Source organism: Cynocephalus volans, chromosome 8 (assembly GCF_027409185.1).
Source record: "Cynocephalus volans isolate mCynVol1 chromosome 8, mCynVol1.pri, whole genome shotgun sequence".
In the NCBI taxonomy this organism is placed as follows: domain Eukaryota; kingdom Metazoa; phylum Chordata; class Mammalia; order Dermoptera; family Cynocephalidae; genus Cynocephalus; species Cynocephalus volans.
This window is the reverse complement of record NC_084467.1, coordinates 49,640,876-49,663,723: the sequence shown is the minus strand read 5'-3', so window position 1 is coordinate 49,663,723 and position 22,848 is coordinate 49,640,876. Positions and strand designations below refer to the sequence as shown.

General features: G+C 46.0%; 1 protein-coding gene across 1 annotated transcript; it reads left to right on the top strand.

The window, feature by feature from the left end:
- The first annotated feature begins 15,772 nt into the window (after positions 1 to 15,772).
- TACSTD2 (tumor associated calcium signal transducer 2) lies at positions 15,773 to 17,559 on the top strand. Its single transcript, XM_063106409.1, has one exon. The coding sequence runs from the start codon at positions 15,844 to 15,846 to the stop codon at positions 16,795 to 16,797; it is 954 nt and encodes a 317-aa protein (XP_062962479.1). The 5' UTR covers positions 15,773 to 15,843; the 3' UTR covers positions 16,798 to 17,559.
- Positions 17,560 to 22,848: the final 5,289 nt, after the last annotated feature.

Here is a 22,848-nt window from a genome sequence, read left to right as displayed (position 1 = left end):
CTGCTACTTCCTTGGTTTAGAATAGTCATTAACAGGCAGAGTTCTGGAGTTAGACTTTCTCACTTTAAATTTCAATTCCACCACTTGCTGCAGTGTGACCCAGGAGAATGAACTTAATTTTTCCCTGTCTCAGCTTCTACTTTGTGAAATGGAGATTAAAATATCTCTAACCACAAGGAATTGTTGTGGGAATTAAATAAGGTAATCCATAAGGCGTTTAAAAGCTTGCATGGTATATTGTAATTCCTCAATGATATTCGTTATCTTCTCATAATTGTTGTTATTAATATTCATTTGTAGCACTCTTACTGTTTAGATACATTTCTTTCATGGGTTTTATTTATTAAGTCAAATTTATGATTTGAATGACAGTTGGATCAAATTATTTCTCTCTCATTCTCCATTCTAGGGCTTTAACAACAGCAAGTGAGCAGAGGTGGATTTCAGGATAAGCTAGAAATGAAGAAATTGAATTTACCATCCAAATGTCCATATTTCAGAGAAAGGAACTATGGCATTCAGTGGTTGCCTTGAGGAACAAGCAAGAAATCCTGCACAAGCAAGCTTCAGTTAGAAGCACATGAATTAGTTCACATATCAGCTGTCTAGCAGTAGTGTGGGCTTCAGGGTTGGTTGATTCAGTGATTCAATGAGGGCATTGTGGCCCTAGGTTCTTTCCATCTCTCCCCTCTGCCCTCAATAGCATCAGCCTCTTCCTAAGTCTGCTTCCGCTTATGTTCAGATGGTGGCTGCCAATGGTAATCGGGACACATGTATCTTCTTTCACAGCCAGCAAAGGAGAGAAAGAGGCTAGATGCCCATGTAAGAGTCTTTACTGGAGTCTCCAGGAGCCTCTCCTCATGACTCATGGGACCACCTTGTCCCAAGCCTCCCGGCATCTGCCTGGCACAATCACTGGAAAGGAAAATAATCTCACCATGTTTTGCTTGGACCAGTCATCTGGGGTGGAGTGGACATTGGAGACTCAACCACTGCGTCCTCTTTAGGGGTCACACGACGAGGCTTCCAGATGGTGTAGGAGATTATCAGCATTGATGTTTGCTGTAGATTGGATGTCCCCCACACCCCAACCTAATTGAAGCTTACATCCCCACTGTAACTGTTGACAGTGGGAAATCCTATTATGGTAATTGAAAGGTGAGGCCTTGAAGAAGTGATTATATTGTAGGACCACACCATAGTGAATGGATTAATAATGGTGGTCCGAGGCATGGTTCTGAGGGCTTTATAAGGAACATGCATGAGAAGCTCTCTCTCTGTTCCACCATTTTCTCCCATGTGAGACCCCTGGGTCACTGTCACCACCAAGACCCTCACCAGATGTGTTCCCTGGACTTTAGACTTCCCAGCCTCCCAAACTGTAAGCAATAAATTTCATTTTCTTATAAATTACCAGTTCCATGTATTTTGTTATAAGCAACAGAAACGGACTAATACAGCATTCCTCAAATGTCAACAAATGACGCTGTTCTGCTTATGTATTGCTATACCATGAACAATAAAAGTGCTTTGAAGATACAAACATTTTACTATACCTCACAATTTATAGGTCATGAATTCAGGCAGGGCTCAGTCAAGAAATACCTCAGCTTCATGTGGCTTTACATGGAGTGACTCGGTGGTATTCAGCTGGCAACTAGGCTGTCTGAGGGTCCTAGGATATCATCACTCACATGCTTGGCACCCTGGTGGGGACAGCTGAGCCCTCCTCCTCTTTACATATTCTCAGGGCTTCTCCAGCAGGGTAGCTAGACTTACCACATGGCAGCTCAGTTTGCTACCCACCTATAAGTGACATAGACATTGTAAAATAAAAGACAATTCCAGATAATTTGAAATGTTATTTTCAGTACACATAATTAACATAAAGCAATGGGAATGCAATTTTTAATAATAATTTTTCTAAATATCAGTTTAAAGAGGTGCTGCTTTGTCATAGTGTCCAGAGTGCCACCATCACTGGCTAGCCCTGTAGGAGTGAGCTGAGGAGCTCTCTTTCCTTCTTGTCACCCCTGCCTGGTCTAGAGCACCAGGGCATCTCCCTCATGCTATCCCTGTAGCCTCCAATCTCATCTTCCTGCCTCCAGTGTCACCTCCTTCCTCTCATGCCATGCTGTTTTCCAATGAGATTTTTCTAAACCAGGTCCACTCAGACCATTTCCTTGCCTAAAGTCAATCGTAGATTTTCTTTTACCAACCAGATAAAATTCAAACTCTTCACTATGGCTCCCAAGTTCCTTTCCAAGGTGTTCCTATCCTGGGTCAAATGCCCCTATCATCACTGGAATGTAAGCTCCAAGAGCACAGGGATCTTATCTCTCTTGTTCATTTCTTTATCCCTAGCAACTGGACTGGGCCTGGTACATAGTAGGGGCTTAATAAGTATTTGTACAAGAAAGGGAGGAGAAGAAGAGAGGGATGGAGGGAGGAAAAGAGGAAAAGAAGGACGTAATTTCCTATGGCACCCTGTCTGTCACCTGTCACAATGTTCCTTTCTAGCTTCATGTCTAACTTTCTCGCTAGAAGGTAAGGTCCAGGGGGTAATGATTACCACTTTCACTACTCCTGGCACAGTACCTGACATAAAGTAGTGCTCAAAAAATATCTGTAAAATAAATGAATGCATTACTAACAATGTGATGTGTGCTTAAGCCACATACATAGAGGGGTGGAAGCCTGAAGGAAAGGCCAGTTGATGCTCTGGAGACTGAGGACAGGAATGGGAAGGGGTAGGACCTGGACAAGTCCTCGAGGTCCATGGTCCATGGCTTCTGCCTCAGGCCCAGCCCCATGTGCATCTGGACAATTGGTCCCTTTTAGGCCTATGGCCCTGGAAGGTCAAATATTTTGCTCAGTCCTGATATCCCTTTTGTGTATGCAGTTTTCTTATTTGGCATGAGTATCCAACCCTGCTAGTATTTTTCCAGGAGAGTTGTTTGAAGTGATGCATGGACTGCCTTGCTTCAGCCTCCTGGAATGTGGCCTCATTCTTTCCCCAGTTCGTTCCCTCATTAACCAGCCTGCCCAGTCCTGCTCCATCAGGCAGCCTGCCAGGCGTGCACTGGCATGGGAGCTCCCAGGTCAGGGGCTACGGCAGCCTTTGCTTTTTAAGAGCATGGACTTTGGAGACAAATATACCAGAATGGGGATCCTGAATCTATCCCTTACCAGCTGTATGATCTCGAACAAGTTTCTTATCTGTCTGAGCCTTGGCTTCATCATCTGTAAAGTAGAGCTAATAACTGCATCTAATTCGTAGCATATTTATGAAGATTAAATTAGATGGCGCAGGAGCCTACACCACAGAGAGTTCAGTAAGTGTCGGGTATTATTTTTCCACTCAAGGAATTCCCTTTCCCTTTGGCAGGCCGTGAATTTCTCTGGGAGGGAGCAGGGGTGGAGGAAAGAAGGGGAAGGAGGCGTAGCATGTACTGATCACTTATGATGCATCAGGTGCTGTACTGGCCTGGGCATGAGAGTTATTTCTCCCGACCCCCTGACGAGCCCATGTTGTCGTGTGAAAGACTGGCCCCATTTTCCAGTGGAAGGAATGCCGATGTAGAGTGGACAAGCTTGGGTTGAAATCCAGGCTCTGAAACTCAGTTGTTTTGTGAGTCTGAGCAAGGCCCTTTCCCTCTCTGAGCCTCAGTTTCCCACCAGGTTGTGGCAGTACCTACCTGCTACGCTTGCTGTGCGGATTGTATGAGCTAACACCGTGTAAAAATGCTTAGCCAGATGATACTCAGTAAATGTGAGTTTCTTCATTCCCAAGGGGACAGGTGGTTGAGAACAGGGCTTGAATAGAACGAGGGAAAAATATGAGAACATGCCAGGAGGGGGCACCCCTGGGCATCAGGATGCTGGAGGGGACACACTTACTCTCCAGAGAACTGGGCTGCTACAAACTCCATGAGTGGACCTCCCCTTTGGGAAGGCAGAAGGAGTCAGATGGCCGGATGCCACCCTCCTTGACCTTTCTAGGCCCAGGGCATGGGAGGGAGGGGATGGTAATGACAGAGCAGGAAAGAGTCCAAACAGCAGCTCTAAAGGTCAGCAACCTAGGTTTAGCTCTGGCTCTACCACTCATCAGACATGTGACTTTCGACAAGTCCTCCTGATCTCTCTGAGCCTCAGTCCCTCATCTGAAAGGAGGATAATATCACGTGTATCCAGATTACCTATTGTGGCATAATAATCCATCCCAAACCTTAATGGCTTACAACAACAATTATTACCCCTCAGGGTTCTGTGCTGATGGGGTTCGGCTATTGCCTGGGGTTGCATACAGTTGCAATCACAGTGGCCAGGGCTGGACTCATCTGAAGGTTTACCTGGACTGGATGTCCAAGGTGGCTTTTTCATTACATGTCTGGCACCTGGGCTGGGAGGGCTACAACAGCAGGAGGTTGGTGGGCACCTCCCTGGCCATGTGGCCTCTCCACATGGCTAGCTGGGACTTCTCCACAGCCTGGGGATCTTATACTCAGACCTTTCATACGGAGCTGGCTTACCGCAGAGCAAGCATGCCAGGAGACCAAGTCAAACAAAAAGATTGCTTCTGACCGCGCCTTGGCAGTCGCCTCTTTTGTACTCTATAAGTGGGACATGGGGCCAGCCCACATTCAAGGGGAAGAGATGGGAGAAGCGTCCAAGCTCTGCTGCCATCCTTCACCCACCACAACAGGTAGCCCTTGTAACTCACAGGGGTGTCGGGAAGATGAGGGAAGATGGTGTGCCTGAAAGCCCTTAGTGAAATCATTAAAGCCCATCCCTTCCTCTCTTCCCTAAATCAGGCTCTCATCCTTTCTGTCCTGGACTGGCTGCCTCCAGAGTAGTCTGTCTGCCTCCTGTGTCTCCCTGTCAAGTTTAACCTTCACAAACGCCTGCCTCTATGTCTGTGCCCTAGAGGAAAACTCATTAGCTCCCAAGGTCCTACATGACATGGTTCTGGCTCACCTGGGCAGGCTGGGCTGGCCTCATAATCCTAACACCCCGGCCAGTAGTGTTCTGTTCACCCTTCAGTGCCTTTGTCCACAGAACTGTTTCTCCCCAGAATGCCTCTCTCTTTCCATCTCTGCCCCAAATGCCCACCTTTCTGGCTGACCTGCTCTCATATTTTAAAATTCCCTTCAAACATCACCTTCTCCAGAAAGCCAGTCTCAACTTTTGCCCTCCATCACCACCCTGTGTACCTGCTGGATTCAAGTTCTCCTTCTGAGCCCTCCCATGATGAGTCCTGAGCTCACTGCAGACAAGCCTTCTTCTCACCATTGCTCAGACAGGCCCAGCTCGGTCCCAACGTGGGGCCATCGCAAGTGCTATTCCCTCTGCCTGGGGTGCTCGTTTCCACAGTATTCACTAGACGGCTGTCTTCCTCATGTCATTCAGGTCTGTGTTCACATCCCACCTCCTCAGAAAGGGCTGCCTGACCAGCCAATCTAAAATAGCACACCCTCCATCACTCTCTGTCCCCTTAACCTACTTCTGTCCCCTCAAAGCATGTATCCTCTGTCACAGTGTCTATGCAGTGCTGTGCTGCAACAGCCAATTGCATGTCTCTCTCCCAAATCGGTGTTCAGTGACACCATGTTGGTAGCTTGGAATTAGCCACGGGGAGGGTATTTAGGCCAAAAAAAATCACCAAAGGCTACAAATTAGAGTACTCTTTTTTTTTTCTGGAGAATCTGTTGTCAAACATCTACCTGCACACTACTGTGTCTATGTATTTGTTTACTGTTTATCTCCCCTACCACATCATAATTTCCAAAAAGGCAGAGATTTGATTAATGCTGCATTCCCAGCACCTAGGGCATTGCCTGACACAAAGTGCACACTCAGGACTGTTTGCTGAATGAATGAATGAATACATGTGCAAACCAACCAATGAATGAATGAATACATGTGCAAACTAACCAATGATCACACCAAATTGTAAATTGAGCTCCTGGAAAGCAGACATTGGCTCTTTCTTCATCTTTTGGCCCAACACAGATCCTGGCACATGGAAGGAGCTCATGCAAAGGACAGAGTGTATTCCAGGTAGAATCCAGCTGCACCCTGAGGAGCATAAAAATTGAGCTGGGCAACTGCTGTATTTCTATTATATGCCAAGGACAGAAACCTGCCCGAACACAGGCAGGAGAAAAGCACCGCCCTGGAGGCAGGAACCATGTTCTAGTACCAGAGGGGCTATGCTTGCTCTGTGATCTCACTTCCCCAACCTAGGCCTTCATTTTCCTATAGGTAAAGTGAGGCAACTGGCAATAGATCATGGGGTCCCTTCTAACTCACAAACTGTGGCTGAGTTTGTGACTGGAGCTGCCCCAGAAGGGGCGGCTCTAAAGTAGGGTAGGTGTGGGCAGAAGGCGGCTGACCCGCAGGCTGGCCTCCTACAGCTGCAAGAGAAAGGATGTTCCCAGCACCCCGCAGATGGAAGATGGCAGAGCACTCCAGGGCCTGGAACACTGGTAGCTGTGGGATGGGCCCCCTTTCCCTTCCCATGTCTCTACCTCTGTCCAGAAACCAAGACCTGTGATCTTCATTCCAGCCCCTCCCACCTGCCTTGACTTGGCACCTGACTTGAGGCTTCCCTGAAAATAATTACAGCTTTGGCTGCTTTGCCTATGGAGCTGGACACGAATGGGAAAGCTCTCAAACAGGGAGGAGCAGGAGACTTACATCTTGGTAAGCTTGGCTTATTTTTTAACAAACATGTTGCCCAAGTTGTTTGGCCAGCACTTTGTTTCCTGTTGTTATTTATGCTAGTTAGAGCCTAAGCAGTTCACAGCAGTTGAAAGAGCCCTGGTTTGAATATCAAAAGCTAGCACTGATTGAGAGCTTACTGTGTGCCTGAAGCTGCTCTAAGCTAAGGGTTTGCAAACTACAGACCATTAGACAAAACCTGTTTTCTTATGGTCCATGAACTAAGAATGTTTAATCATCTTGAATTTTACTTCTTATCCCACAAAGCTTAAACTATCCGGCCTCTTACAAAAGCAGTTCGCTAACCTCTGCTCCAAGTTTTTAACATGGATTAACTCCTAATCCTCACAATAATCCTATGAAGTAGGCTACTATTATTATCTCTATTTTACAGATAAGCAAACAGAGGCAAAGGGAGATTAAGTGATTTATTGAGGTCAAATAGCTAGTAAATGGTGAAGTCAGGATTTGAACCCAGGCAGCTGGTTTCTGAGTTCCTTCTTAAGACCTAACTGCCTAATGTTTTCACCAACTGGCCATGTAACCTTGAACAAGTCATTTCACTGTCCCTGTTAAATGAGGTGAGGGTGATGGATGCCATCAGAGAGCTCATTCTAAACGGAGGGTGGGAGGGTCCTTGAAATGAATAAACTTCAGAGAGTCTGTGACAGTCCCAGTGGAAACTGTGCGAAATATGGTGTGTTTGTGTACAGCTGCATTTATTTGAGGAGAAAACCCAACACTTTCCTCAGAAATGGGTTCCATGACTTAAAACAGATTAGAACTACTGGACTAGCTTTCCTGGAGGGTCATCTTCAGCTTCAGCATTCTTTGATGCTATCTATTTGGGTTGTCATTTTTTCCTTAAATGTTATCTCTTTATGTTGTCTTTTCTGTCCAAATGTTATTTCAGTTGTCTTTTTATAAATGCAAGTGTTATCTATGGGGTTGTGTTGCCTTCACCCCCAAAGCTCTGCATACCCACCACTGAAAAAAACAGACAAGTTAGGTTTTTCTGCTGATGTATTCTGCAATTCTAGGTAAATAATCTGTATTAGTGAAGAAAAAAGGAACTATGGTTTATAACCCATATGCTTTTATAATTCACGTTCTATGTTATTTATTCAACAAGTATGTATTGAACTCCCCTAGGTGGTAGTTGCTGTGCGGACTGTGAGCTCGTCAGAGTCAGGGCTTTGGTGTTAATTGCTTCCCTCCCCTTGGCCTAGTACAGGCCTAGTACTTGGTAGGCTCCCAGTAAAGGCTGGAAATCAATTAAGGATGTCTGTCTGGCTGGCTGGATAGATGAATGAATAGACGGCTGCATGGATGTACAAAAAATCAGTAGTGTGGGTGGGAAGAAGGTGGCGGGTGCCAAGCAGTTTAGTTGTTGGTTCCCGGTTGCCTACCAATTGGCAGCCTCCCATGATCTTGGAAAAGCTTTTGAGGGCAGTCCTCATTTTTCCCACCAGTCATGGTTTGAAAGGTTAAGCTGAAGTTCAGCTGATAGAGCCAGGACTTCTCACATGAATCCAAAGAAATGAATCCAGTTTCTTGCATCCCACGTAGGCCCGAGGAACAAAGGGGACTCTCTTGTCCTTTGTCTCGGGGCCATACCTCCCAGAATTAGAGAACAATGAAGTGTTCTCTTTCTCGCCTTCTCATTCTTGCTAGACTTTTCCTGTCCCCCACCCCTCCTCGCCTCTACTTCCATCCTGGTGTGAGTCTAGGGAAGCGTAACTGCTGAGAGTAGGAGTGGAGGCAAGCCCTTCAGTACACTCAGCCCTGGACTGATGTGACTAGAGACGTCTCAGGATGGACAGCAGCAGAGGCAGGGAGCAGCAGAAGGGCACACCAGGCAGGGAGGAGGCTTGGGGTGCTTGTGCCCAAAGGAAGGGCAGCACAAATGCTAAGGAAAAGTGTCTCCAGCCAGGCGACTGGAAGGTTCTGTCCTGCTCTCTCACTTTGGATAGACCACTCACCTGCACTTCATTTATCCACGCACTGCCTATACTACCTTGTCTGCCTTCCCAAAAGGGCGAGGCTCAACCAAGATGTCAGAGAGCAAAACTGTTTGTTAGATAAAATCGAAGATTTATCATTTCTCGGATTAAGTCGGAGACCATTTTTGATGTTCTGATTCAGCAGAAGAACAAGGTTGGGATGTAGTTTAAACTTGTACACTAGTGAACTTGTGCTTGAGTGGTAGATTTTTAAACATTTAGATTCAGGAAATTCATATGGCCTGCAGCAGCACAGTGTCACTGAAAGGGCCTACTTTCAGACCCAGACAAAAATGAATGTGAATACCAGCTCCACCATTTACCATCTGTGTATTCTTGGGCAGGTGCCCTTTTGCCTGAGTTTCCTTATAATAAAGTGAGAATAACAAAACTTCATTTAGATGTCACAAGGACAGAGGTAACACATGTTGAGCTGCTGACCTACAGTAGGCTCTCAATAAATTGTAGATATTCTAAGTATTGCCCAGAAAACATCTGCTCCTAGGAAAGAGGAAATTCGTAGATCGGTAAGAGGAAGTTCGGGTTACTCCTGCTGTCCTAGGCAGAGAAGCAAAGAGGCAAAACCGCAGGAGCAAAACCTCCTTCACAGCTTCCCCAGAACCCTCTCCTGGTATCTCTCGAGACTGCCTGGTCATGTGACGTCATTTGCTGGGCTGGGCCACTGATGGAAACTGTGCCACAACCCAGGCTGTGAGGTTGCCACAGGAGGAAGCGTGACAGAATGGGGATGTTTCACCTAGAGAAAGGCAACCGGAGAGGCAGGGAAAGGGCAGGAGAGGGGAAAGAGCTGGGGAACAGGGGCGCTGGCTTCAAAGACCCGAGGAACCAGTGCATGGAAGGTGAAAATCACTCACTCTTTATTGTTCCAAGAGCAGAAATTTAGATCAGTTTGTGAAAATTACAGAGGCAGACTTCCCTAAATATTATGATAAATTTTCTAGTAAAGCTGCTTCGGACCGGAATGGGCTGTCTTGTGGGAGGAAGGACATTACATCATCATAGGTAGTGAGCACATAAGCACCTGTTTAGGATTTGAAGAAGGAATTCCTCTCTTTGGGTGGGAGATTGGAATACCTGGTCCCTAAGATCCCTTTCAATAATTCTAAGAAGCATCACTTGGATCAGGACTGCTTGGAAAGATAGGCTGGTTTAGGGGTGGCAGCAGCACATCTGAGGCCTCTCGCCACCTGCCCTACCTCTGGAACAGCTGGAAATGCTTAGAAACAGCAAACACCTCTGCACCCCCTCAATGGGGCTTTCCACATCACCTGGCCAGCCCTGGGAAAGGAAGTGCCATGACTCATCAATGTGGGATTCGAGCAGCGTGGCTGCCTCAGGAATATAGGGACAAGATTTCCCAATCTCGCTTCATTTGTTGCCAAATCTCTCTGTACACTGTTGGACCCAGTGAGATTAATGACAAAATAAGTACGGTTATTGGGTGTTTTACTGGCTCCCTCTCTCCAGGGGTAAAGCCCTTGGGAAAGAAGGCAGCTACCCCCAGAGAAAGAGACCAGGATGGAGGGAGCCATTTATGTTTGCAATTTGCAACAAGGAGATCACGAAGAGAAGATTATGAACAGTGGATACTAAAGTGAAACCATGACACACACTGTTAAGGTGAAACTGCAGTCACTTTTCAAATCTGGGTGAACTACAAAAACACAGCAGCACCGTAGATGTCACAGCCAACCTCTCCTAAAAGAACTGAGTAATGCCTCACCCAAACAAGTACAAACAGAAACGTGTTGTCTCCCCAGAAAAGTGAAAAGATCAATCATTCCCTAGGCAGCCAGGACCCAAACCACACCTGGTTTACCATTCTAATGTTTTTGACCTACTCTTGCTCCTTCCAGACCCTTCAGCAAGAGACTAAACTGTGTCATGGAAAAATGTTTGTATCACCAGACCTGGGTTCAAATCCCTCCTTGACTGACTCCTAGCTGTGTGACCTTAAGCCTCAGCTTCCTGATCAGGTGAATGGGGACAAACATAATTATTTTATAGAGTTGTTGGGGGTGGGGGGGAGATTATAAGGAATTTATAACATGGTGATCAACAAATGGCAGTTTATATTAATAATAGAAACTATGGAAATGGAGAGAAAGACACATAGAAGCAAAACCAAAAACTTTACCCCAAATACTTGCTCCAAAACTTACTTTGAGGGATTGACTTGACTTGACTTTTTTTTATTATGAACATTTTAAGGAAACAAGAAAATACAGAGAGATTACCCATCCCCTGGCTCTTTTGAATTCTAAGATTTTGCAAAACTTGAGGTACATTTTTTAAAAAATGAAACATTAAAGATAAGCTGTGTACCCCTTGTCTATACCATTCTCTGCACCCCACTCCCCAGCCCCTGGGCTGACTTCCTATTCTTTCTTTCTTCCGTTTTTTGAGGTTTCCTTCCTCCATCCTGAGCTAACAATCACCACAACTGACTTCTCTTTCTACATGTTCTGCATTCTGGCTGAACGACCTCCTGCTTGCTCGGCTCCAAGCTCCGCCTGAGGAGGAAGACGCTGCTCACTGTCTCAAAAGACACTCCTTACAGAGGCTGAAGTTGACCAAGTCAGGCCAGAAAGAAGAGCCAGGGTTCTTCCCGACACACACTGGGCAGCCTCACAGATATCATGCCACTGGATCCTCACAACATCTCTAAGAGATCGCCATCATCCCTGTTTGGAAAAAAAGGAAGCCCCAGGGAAGGACCTGCCCAGGGGCCCTGGCTAATAAGTTGCTAATAAGTGGCAGCACAGAACTCTTTAAACACAGGCTGTTTCCCTGCAGCAGAGCAGACACGAGCGACCACTTCCACTCCAAAGTAGGAGGAACTGGTGGTTAATGGCCCAAGTCCTAGGGTTTCTAGGTGTGGGCTCACAGTTGTGCCCTACACATTAGCTACCTGTTCATTCTCCACGAAAACAGAACTTTCTGAAAATATTTGTACAAGTAAAGGAAAGAAAGAACATCCCTCTGTACTTCCATCTTTGTTAATTTCAATATATATCTGCAGCTAGGAGACCTGGAATCTAGCCTGGCCTCACTGCGTATGAGCATGTGACCAAAGGCTTGTCCTTCCCTCCCCCTCCCAAGGCCTTTGTTTCTACATATGTAAAATAAGGATAATAATATCTTCCCTGCCTACTCCCCAGGGGTATTGTAGGGATTCAACAGATAATAGATAATGGAAATCAATATACAAAAGCACTATCTGTATCTAGATATTCTACATAGTCCTGCTTCCTGGGGGTCCAGATGGTGGAGGCTCTCAGGCAGCTTTCCCCGCTAGCACCCAGATCCTTGGACTTGATCTTCAGCAGTCCCCATAATCACTGGCTTTGTGCAGAACCCTTTAATGATCTCAAAGCATCTTCACACACCTGAGATGGTTGATAATAATAGCTAAGATTATTCTACGTAGAACACACCAAACACTGTGTTGGGTATATTATATTCTTTATCTTGAATCATTAAAATAATTCTGGATGGTAAGGGTTGGGTTTCTTTAATCAATCAAACACAGTTTTATTTTTGTTTTGTTTTTATAAATCATACCCTTTAATATAAACTGACATGTTGGTATTGGTCTTATACCAAGGAGAACCAGATAATCACCCGCAGTTTATGAAACACAGCACAAGAACAGCTCAAGTGTGAAGTTCAATGTAGGAAAAGCATGTTCTTAATAACATGGTGGAAAAATGATCCTTTTCACAGACATTCGGGCAATGTAGGCATTATTATCCCCATTTTACAGTTAAGGAAACTGAGGGTCAGAGTGGTTAAATGACTTGCTCAAAACCGCACAGCCAGTGAGTGGTGTGAAGCCAGAATTTAAGTCTAAGTCTTGCTGGGTCCGAAGTCCATTTTCTCTCAACCACACTACATGACTTGCCTATAGAACCCTTGCCTCATTAGACCACATCCCTCTTCCCTACAGTCTACAAGACTGATAAAAGTTTGATATCATGCATAAAAGCAAAAGTGACACTCATGGCATCATTACTCAGTCTTCCTTGAAACTGGGTGTTTGGAAGGTGAGTTAGGGGAGGGATAGAAATTCATGGCTGGGGTAAGCGGTGAGACATGACTAGGAAAGAAGAACTGAAATGGTCAACATGAACACTCCTAGGAGAATACTGTAACATTCTGGGCAAAACTCAATGATAATTAATCCAATAAACAGTACTTAGTGCCTAATATACGCCAGTGCTGAGGCTACAGTGCTCGGATGCGGTTCCTGCCCCTTATAAACACTTGACAAGACTAAGTTGATGAAATGCCTTCATTAAATATTTAAAAATTAAAATTTAAAAAAATGCCAAGAGTTAAACCTAATACATGATATTTTGGAGAACTAGACAGGAAATGGATGAAGAAAGAAGGGAGAATCAGAGATGGGGCTGTGTTTACTGAATGAACTCATCACAGTATTTGTGTGCCTATTGGAGAAAGCCTGGCAGAATGACAGGATTTAAGGAAAGGGGGAGATTTGGAGGTTATCTTTGGTTCACTCCATCTTCCACAGAGGATATGGAGGCAGGGCTCCTTCTATCTGCATATTCCCAGTACCTACCATAATTGGAAAAGACAGGTTTAGAGACCTTGGAGCACTAGCCCCAATAATGCATAGCCATTTGGGGCCATCCTAGCTAAGTAGTCAATGATACCATCACATACATTCCTCAGCCCCAAGAACCCTTTCCTCTTGCCAGCCTTGGACCCAGTGGAATGACAAGCGGGTGGCTCTGTCATCTAAAGAGGATTGTGGCTAACTAGTCAATAGCTGGAAAAATGAGAAGACAGGACAGATATTTTGAAAATAAAAGTGCAATCTAACATTTTTATAGAGGCTTGAGTTTGCAAAACTTTGGTATCTACTATCTCATCTATTTAGATCTGATTCTCAGAATAACCCATGAAATAGACTCTTTTATACCCATATTACAGATGGGGGACAGAAGCCCAGAAAAGTTAGTGTACATGCCACCCTAGCATGGACAAGATTAGGAAAACATGGAGAGAAGGCATATCCTTGGGTGCAATGGGTAGGACCTCATCAAGGAAGTCTTCCTGGAGGTGACCTAAGAGCTGAGTAGAAAAATATAATTATGCACTAAATAGATAAAGAAAGAGAGACTCCAGGCAGATGAATTTGCAAAGGCTTGAAAACATGAAGAAGGCTGGAGAGCTTGGCAGGAACAAGATGATAACTATGACAATAGCTAACACCTATCCATTGCTTACTATGTGCAAATACTGTTAGAACAGATACCCTTTCACGTGGTTTACCTGCATTAATTCTCAGCTTACCTTGTCAGGTAGGTATTTCTATTATCTCCATTTTACAGATGAGAAAACTAAGGCATAGTAAAGTTAAGTAGCTTATCTATAAGGTGGTATAGGAACGATCTTTTATGCTAATTTAAGAAATAGGAATTTTATCCTAAAAGACAAGAGCACCCTCATCTCACCCCACCCCCCTCACCCCCACACACTGGGCTTGAAGGATTTTGAGCAAAGAGGAGATGGGCACAGATTTGTGATTTAGAAAGCCTTCTCTGAAGCAGGGTGGACTGGGCTTGTGGAAGTGAAAAAAAAAAAACCAAAAAACTGGACTAGGTTACTGGTCAAAGGAGGACCTGAATGGAGACAACGGGGACAGACAGCAGAGGAGTGTCCCCACAACCGCTGGTGTCTGTGGGTAAGAAACTGCCCCTCACATGTCTCCACTTCCTCTACCTTTAAAGGCAGAATATATTTCCATCTACCTGCCTCAGGAATTGCTTGAAAATTAATGGGACAGAGGCTCAGCTGGCTTTCATATGCTAAACAACACCCTTGCACTACTGGTGGTGTACATTAAATGCTGAATCCATAAAATATGCTTTGATGGAGGACCTGGGAATAATTACAGCTTGCTAATTATTGTTAATTTTACCACAGCTTCAAAACCCTGGACTTTCTCAGTGATTCAAAAAGAGATTGCAACCCCACTCTCCCATTAAAGTAGCCACATAATGGCAGACAAGCAATTTCTCACACGCTTCATTCTTTCATTATTCGTAGTAGTTCAGCTACTTGCATGGAATACAGAAAAAGAAAAGCGTTGATTGGCTTTTTTAGAATCCAAGTGTACAAAGAACTCCTCATAGTCTTCTGGTTCTTTAAGAATTTGTTCCTTTTCATCTCCCTATACCAAGTATATACATAAATTGGGGGGGGGGGGGTGAAGGAAAGGAAAGAATGAACAGAACTTTCAGTACACTGGACACCAGTACACCTGGCTTTGACCCGTGGCGTGGTAACAGAACTGCTCCCTTCACTTTTCCTCCGATTCTGCGCCTCTGTGTTTCCCCAGCATTTATTTCAGATCCCCTTAACAGCCAGGCAGGATACCAAAGACCCCTCCCCCGCAGTCTGAGGAAATTGGTGGCTGGGTGACTTGGGTGTCTAAGCCTCGTCCTCGTCACCTATGAAATGGGTCTGACAGATGTCCATACCTGTTAGGACTGGCGTGGGGAGGAGACCACGTGTGTGAAGTGCACGCTGTATAGACGCGTGCTGTTACGAGAACTGGGGAAGAAGGGAAGGAGTGAAGAACTTCAGGGAGGGATAAGGGCTGGGAAAGGGAGAGAGAAGAGGAAGGGGTTTGGGGACGTGCGGGAGGAGCGTGACCGTGACGAGCCTCACCTTTCACCGAACCCCCTGAGTCCTGCCTCCGACGCGCCGAGGCGGGCGAGCCCGGGCGGGGCCGGCGGCGGGGGGCGGGCCGCGGGCAGGTGAGTATCGGTCTTCCCCTGCCGGGCTTTCGGTGGGGAGGAGGCGGGAGCGGCTGCTCCTCCCCTGATCCTATCGCGGGCGGCACAGAGCCGGCCGAGCCTTCCGTGGGACGGCGAGGGGGGGCGGGATGTGTCACCCAAATACCAGCAGGCCAGTCGCGGCCGAACCAGCCGGGCAGGTCGGGCGGAGTATAAGAGCGGGAGGGGGCGGCCGGGCGGCAGACGCCCGCAGACGGTCCCAGAAGCCGGAGCCCCAGCCCCGCGCCCCGTCCGCCCGCGTCCCGTCCGCGCTCCTCCGCCGCACCATGGCCCGGGGCCCGGGCCTCGCGCTGCTGCCGCTGCTGGTGTTGGCGGCGCTGACCGGCCACGGGGCCGCGCAGGGCAACTGCACGTGCCCCACCAACAAGATGACCGTGTGCAGCCCCGACGGCCCCGGCGGCCGCTGCCAGTGCCGCGCGGTGGGCTCGGGCGTCGCGGTCGACTGCGCCACGCTGACCTCCAAGTGTCTGCTGCTGAAGGCGCGCATGAGCGCCCCCAAGAGCGGCCGCGCGCTGGTGCGACCCAGCGAGCACGCGCTGGTGGACAACGACGGCCTCTACGACCCCGACTGCGACCACGAGGGCCGCTTCAAGGCGCGCCAGTGCAACCAGACGTCGGTGTGCTGGTGCGTGAACTCGGTGGGCGTGCGCCGCACCGACAAGGGCGACCTGAGCCTGCACTGCGACGAGCTGGTGCGCACCCACCACATCCTCATCGACCTGCGCCACCGCCCGGCCGCCCGCGCCTTCAACCACTCCGACCTGGAAGCCGAGCTGCGGCGGCTCTTCCGCGAGCGCTACCTGCTGCACCCCCGCTTCGTGGCTGCCGTGCACTACGAACAGCCCACCGTCCAGATCGAGCTGCGGCAGAACGCGTCGCAGAAGGACCCCGGCGACGTGGACATTGCCGACGCCGCCTACTACTTCGAGAGGGACGTCAAGGGAGAGTCGCTGTTCCCGGGCCGCGGCGGCCTGGATGTGCGCGTGCGTGGCGAGCCCCTGCTGGTGGAGCGGACGCTCATCTACTACCTGGACGAGAAGCCCCCCAGGTTCTCCATGAAGCGCCTCACCGCCGGCCTCATTGCCGTCATCGTGGTGGTCGTGGTGGCCCTGGTCGCCGGCGTGGCCGTCCTGGTGATCAGCAACCGGAGGAAGTCGGGGAAGTACAAGAAGGTGGAGATCAAGGAACTGGGGGAGTTGAGAAAGGAACCGAGCTTGTAGGTACCCGGGGGGCCGTCTGTGGGCTGGGGTACCGGGCATTGTCCCAGACCAGGGTGAGTCATGCTTCCAGATCCTGGCCCAAAGGAGACGTTTGTCCTCCCAAATCAGTGCCCTCTTCCTCCCCTCTCCACACACACCAAATTTAATAGACCTTGGTCTCACTCAGGGTCACCTCTCTTTCTGACTTCTGTCTTGAAAGAAGCATTTCTAAAATTCTTTCCCTTTTGGTCTAACAACGAGAAACCGACTGGAAGAGCTGAGGAGAGGATGGCTCAGTGTTATGTGTAAGAACCAAGTGTTTGTATAACAATCCAGCATCGCTTGCAAGGGACGGAATCCATCTTGAAAGTTTAAATGAGTTTAGACGGGAAACAGCGTGTTCGCTGTCTTGGGTTTAAGTTATTTGATAAGCTCCACTTGTATCATGGCCTTCCCAACAAGAAGAGGATTTTGTTAATTGGGCCTATGTAGTATCCTCATTTACCATCATTTGTAATGCCCACCATTTATGCTTATCACCAGGAAAGAAAGCCTATTTCAGACGCCTGAACACATTTTAGATATCTTTGAGAGCAGATTCTGCCCCAGAAACTCAGCATCTATTCTTCAGCTCGCCCTTATTACGGATGATATTAGTAATGTTTCCTTTTGTAAATTGTTTGTACATATGTTGTCTTTGATAATACTGCTGTGACTTTTTTTAAAAACACGAATAAATATGGGAAATAAAATAAATAAATAATAAAATATGGGAAATATTTATAATAAAATATGGGAAAGCCACAAACCAGAAGATGGAGTTTGTGAAAACTTCCTCCAGATTTATACCACTTTGGTCTTCTCTGTCTAATTAACCATGACTCAGATATTTTATTTCAAATTCTAACTCTTTGCAGAAGCAGGCATTTCATATTGCCACTCTGGTGTTTCCTGAGCTATCCTAATTTGCTGATATAAATGCTGTTCTTTCTAATAAGATAATTTGAAAAACTTCAGATGGCAGGAGGGTGAGTTTGAGGGAGGAGGCTAACTTTTGGTTTTCCCTAAGACTTCTCACCTGGGGAGAGGGAAAACTGTTTCATGAGCTGTATCTCCTTTGAATCTCAGCCGTACTCTGAAATAAGTGGTATTATTCACATTCATTCCTTGGGCAAATTACTTAATTTCAAAGTGTTGTGGCTCTAAGAGAGGTTAGATGACTTTCCCACATAATTACAGCCAGTCTGTAGTGGGTCCTGTGCTCTGGCTGTGTGTGTACAGCTTGTTTTCCTAAGATTTTACTGTGCTTTAAAGACTTTTTTTCCTATCAGCTGTGAAAACTAGCCACCTGTCTCCTTCACTTTTATCTCCTCCTTTTTACCCATTCACATCTGTTTATGTGAAGCCGAGTGTGCTGCTGTGGAACAGGCTACAGGTAAACAAGTTACCGCAATTACTGGGAAATTGATGCAACAATGGGCATGTATAAAAGAGGGAGTGGCTGGTATATCAGGTATTCACAAGAAATAAGCTAGATCCAGGACTTCCCCTGGAATCCATCTCATGCCCCTCCTCCCACCCTGACTCTCCAGTCCATGCCAACTTTTCAAGACTGAAACACCAGTAAGAATTGGCAGGGAGTTAGCTCTCAGCCCCTATCTTTGCCACTGGGGGCTGTGTCTAGTAGGCAGTGGTGGGGGGGATACTTTAGGATCTCCAGAGATCTCAAAACCTGCAGCCACTCCAGGTCCCAAACATTCTTTTTTTTTTTTTTTTTTTTTTTTTTTTTTTGTCGTTTTTTCGTGACCGGCACTCAGCCAGTGAGTGTACCGGTCATTCCTATATAGGATCCGAACCCGCGGCGGGAGCGTTGCCGCGCTACCAGCGCAGCACTCTACCGAGTGCGCCACGGGCTCGGCCCTTTTTTTTTTTTTTTTTTTTTTTTTTTTGTCGCCAAACATTCTTTCAGGCTCAAAAGAGACTTACTTTTACGCTCAAAAGAGGGTGGGAATGGGCTGGCTCCCCCACAGTGGGAAGGATGACTGAAGTGCTTAAGGTTAGAACGGGCTGTGTAGCAGTGCAAGCGACACTCTCCGCTCTCGGGCTCCCTGGGTGCTTCCCGCTTTCCTGAGTCACTAAATGCTTCAGTGGAAGGGACCTAGGAGATCAGCTCTGACCCCTCATTTCACAGATGAAAAGAGCAAGTGACTTCTCAAGATTCATATTTCCGTGGCACAGCTGGAACTAGAAAGCCTCATTGTTTTGAGAGTAGAAAATAAACAGATTAAGGATCGAGTGGGCAGCTGAACAAAGGAGCTCTCTGAAAAAGCCCATGCCTCCATCGGAATGTCACTCCTGAATAATTACGTTTCTGCATTAATTTGGGACTATGACTCCTTGCATTTTATAGCACTTACAGTTCACAAAGCGCTTTCATATGTATAATCTTCTTTGAGACATTGACTTACTGGAACTAACTGAGATGTAGACAAACCTGAGTTCAAATTCTGTTTCGCTGGGCCAGGACATCACTTAATTCCCCTGTTCCCCCATCTGTTAAATGGAACTACAAATCCCTCTCTCACTGTTGTGAAGATTAAATGAAGGTAATTGATGTGAGTGCCTTGAACAATCTGGACACCTAGCAAGTTCAGTATATTTTAGATTTTCTCTTCACTCGGTTATATTCACATCACACATCAGAAAACTGAGGTCCAGAGAGGTTGAATAAATTCATGAGCACACATCCTTCATGTGTGAAACCCAGGATTTAGGACTTTCAGTGCTGACTTTCTAGTCCAGGTTGCTGCTATCCCATGCACCTAGCAGGTCGAGACACCTGTCTTACTCACTCCTTCCAAGAAAGAGCCCCTTATGCTTCTGTTTTGAAACTCAGCTTGACTTTGCTGAGGACAGGACTCCAGAACCAGCTATCAGCAGGAGGTTATCATCCACCTCCAGAATTTCCCCTCCAAAACCTACTGTTCATTGCCTTGCGCTCAGGCCTGGAGCTGCCCTTGGAAGGAATGTAAGGAGCAGGTGTGACTTACCCAGCAAGTTGTAGCCTGTCTTCTGAGCCTGTGAGGAGGCTCAACTGATTTCCTCATATAGGTCACCATGGCTTTCTACACTCTTGCTATTTCCTTATTTAGAGCAATTTTTAAAAACACCCATTTCTCCCCTCCCGCTTACATATTTTTTGTTTCACTGTGTGCCAGGTAGAATCACAGAATATCAGAGCTGGAAAGAGCTTGGTGGGTCATTTAGTCCAACACACCCATTCTACAAATGAGGAAACTGAAGCCCAGAGAAGAAAATATATTTACTCCAGTTAGGTAGAGAGTGGCAGAGCTACCTTAGAGCCTCCAGTACCCTGACTCTATCCTGTCTAATGTTCATTCCACTTGCCTCCCTGGTTAGACTCCTATTTAGTTTTCCTTGATTATTTCTGTTCTTAATTTGTGGTTGTTCTTTAGCTTTACATATTATTTAAATGGGAGAGATACTTTGGTTAAATGTAAAATGTATAAGCTTTGAAGTTACCTGGCCAATGTTTTCTTACTTATAAAATAGGTATAGTTTTTATCTAACATGCTTGGTTTTAAAGATTAGATGTAAGATCTGAAAAGATTGAGTATGTATTTAGTAAATGATCACTATTGTTAGAACTACAGCAAGGTACCCCAAGAACATGGGGGAAAAGTTACTAGTAATGGTTGAGCTCTTTCCAATGGAATGTGAAAAGAACTTGCACTTCTCTTTCTTAAGGGGAGATCTCTTCCCTTAGACTTCTGCTCTTGGGGGAATAGAGCAACCTTGGATGCCACTTGTTGACTAAGGCAGAGCCGTGGCTCAGCTTGTTTGTATAAAACAGCTATGCCCAGCAAAGTGGGACACTCACCTTCAACTATGATGTGAGAGAGAAATAAATGTCTTTCTTTTTAAACTACATTATTATTGTTTCTCTTTAACAGTCTTTAATTCTATTTTAGCTTAATCTTTTATTCCTAATTGATATGGGTGGCTATGTGATTATTCCTGTAAAAAATGAGAAAATTAAGAAATTTGAGAATTTAAATTAACTTGCCCATGAACACACATCTAATAAGTGGCATATCTGTGATTAAAACCCAGGCAAATTGGCCCTCAAATCCATGTTCTTAACCAATATGCTTTACTTCTTCTTACAATCTGTAAAATTACAAGCCAGAGTATATTAGTTTTCTTTTGCTGATATAACAAATTACCATGGATTTATGGCTTAAACAATACACATTTATTATCTTACAGTGCTCTAGGTCAGAAATCCAATACAGGCTTCACTGGGCTAAAATCAGGATGTTGGCAGGAATGAATTCCTTTCTGGAGGTGCCAGGGGAAAATTTATTTCTTGTGCATGCAGGTTGCTGGCTTTAGTTCTCTTCAGTTACGGGACTAAGACCTCCACTTTCTTACTGGCTATAAACTGAGGGCTTTTCCCTCAGATTTGCAGAGGCAGCCTGTATTCCTTAACTCATGTTTCTCTTTCTTCATCTTCAAAGCCAGGAATGCAGGTCAAGTCCTTCTCACGGTGCATCTCTCTGATCCTTTGTCCATTGTCTCATCAATTCTGACCATAGCTGGGAATGGTTCCCCACTTGTAAGGGCTCATGTGATTAGATTGGGCACTCTCAGATAATCCAGGATAAGATTATCCTATCTCAAGATCTCTAACCTTAATCATATCTGCCAAGTCCCTCTTGCCATGTAAGGTAACATATTCACAGGTTCAAGGGATTAGGATCTGGACATCTTTGGTGGGAGAGGGAATTATTCTATCTGCCACACAGAGAATGGTCCCCAAATCCATGTTCTTAACCAATATGCTATACTGCCTCTGTAAAATTTGTAAGCCAGGGCACATTTTTGTGTGTAGTTATTACTATAGACTGAATGTTTGTGTCCCCAACCAAATTTATATATTGAAATTCTAGCCCCCAATATAATAGTATTAGGAGGTGGGACCTGTGGAAGATCATTAGGTTATGAGGGTGGAGCCCTCATAAATAGGATTAGTGCCCTTGTAAAAGAGGCCCCAGAGAGATTCTCACCTCTTCTACCATGTGAGGACACAGCAAAATGATGGCCATCTATGAACCAGAAGGAGAGCCCTCACCAGACACCAAATGCCAGCTGCTTGGTCTCGGAATTCCCAGCCTCCAGAACTGTGAGAAACAAACTTGTGTTGTTTATCAGCCACCGAGTGTATGGTATTCTGTTATAGCAGCCAGAATGGACTCAGATCGTTGCAAAAGAGCTCTTTCCCCCAAAGAACTCTCCTCTATGCCCTTTTTGAACGTAGTCTTTTCCAAGGAGGAGAATGAACTGATGGAAGAATTATTCCTGTATCCCACGTAGGGTCATACAGGATGCCTGGCAGTTAGTAAGCACTCAGGAAATGTGTATTGAATCTGATACCAAAGTCTGCCAGTTATTAAGCACATAACCTGCCAAACACTGTCCTACAAGCTTTATCCCCATTACCTCATTCATTTCATGACAATCCCATGAAGATGAAATACGTTCAGTTACTGTTTTACCAATGTGGCAACAAAGACCCTAAGTAAGTAGTCACATCGCTGGTAAGGGGTACAAGCTGCAATTCAGATTCAGGGCTTCCCTCCTTCAGCGTCTGTGCTCTTGCCACTATACTCTTCAACACTGCAGGGCCAAGAACCACGTTCCACGACAAACAGTGATGATACGGTGAGGAGGCTTATTCTCAGGGATCTAGATAGAGTCCCTCAACTGTTTGAGAGCTTACAAATTTCTTTTACAATCACTAGCAAGTCCTGTGAACAGCATCAAGTTTTAATTTCCCTCCTGGAACCATTGCTAAATACCACCTGAGGTTCCATTATTGCCTTTTATAGTGAGTTCAAGGAAGGAATTGTTGGGGGTAGGGATGAACAGGGTGGCTAGGCTCATTCGCTGTTGGTGAATTACACTGAAAACAGGAGAGCTGTTTCCCCTGGCACCACAGCAAGCCATATAGCCTCAACTTCAGTGGAAATACTCAGGTCCATGCTGTAC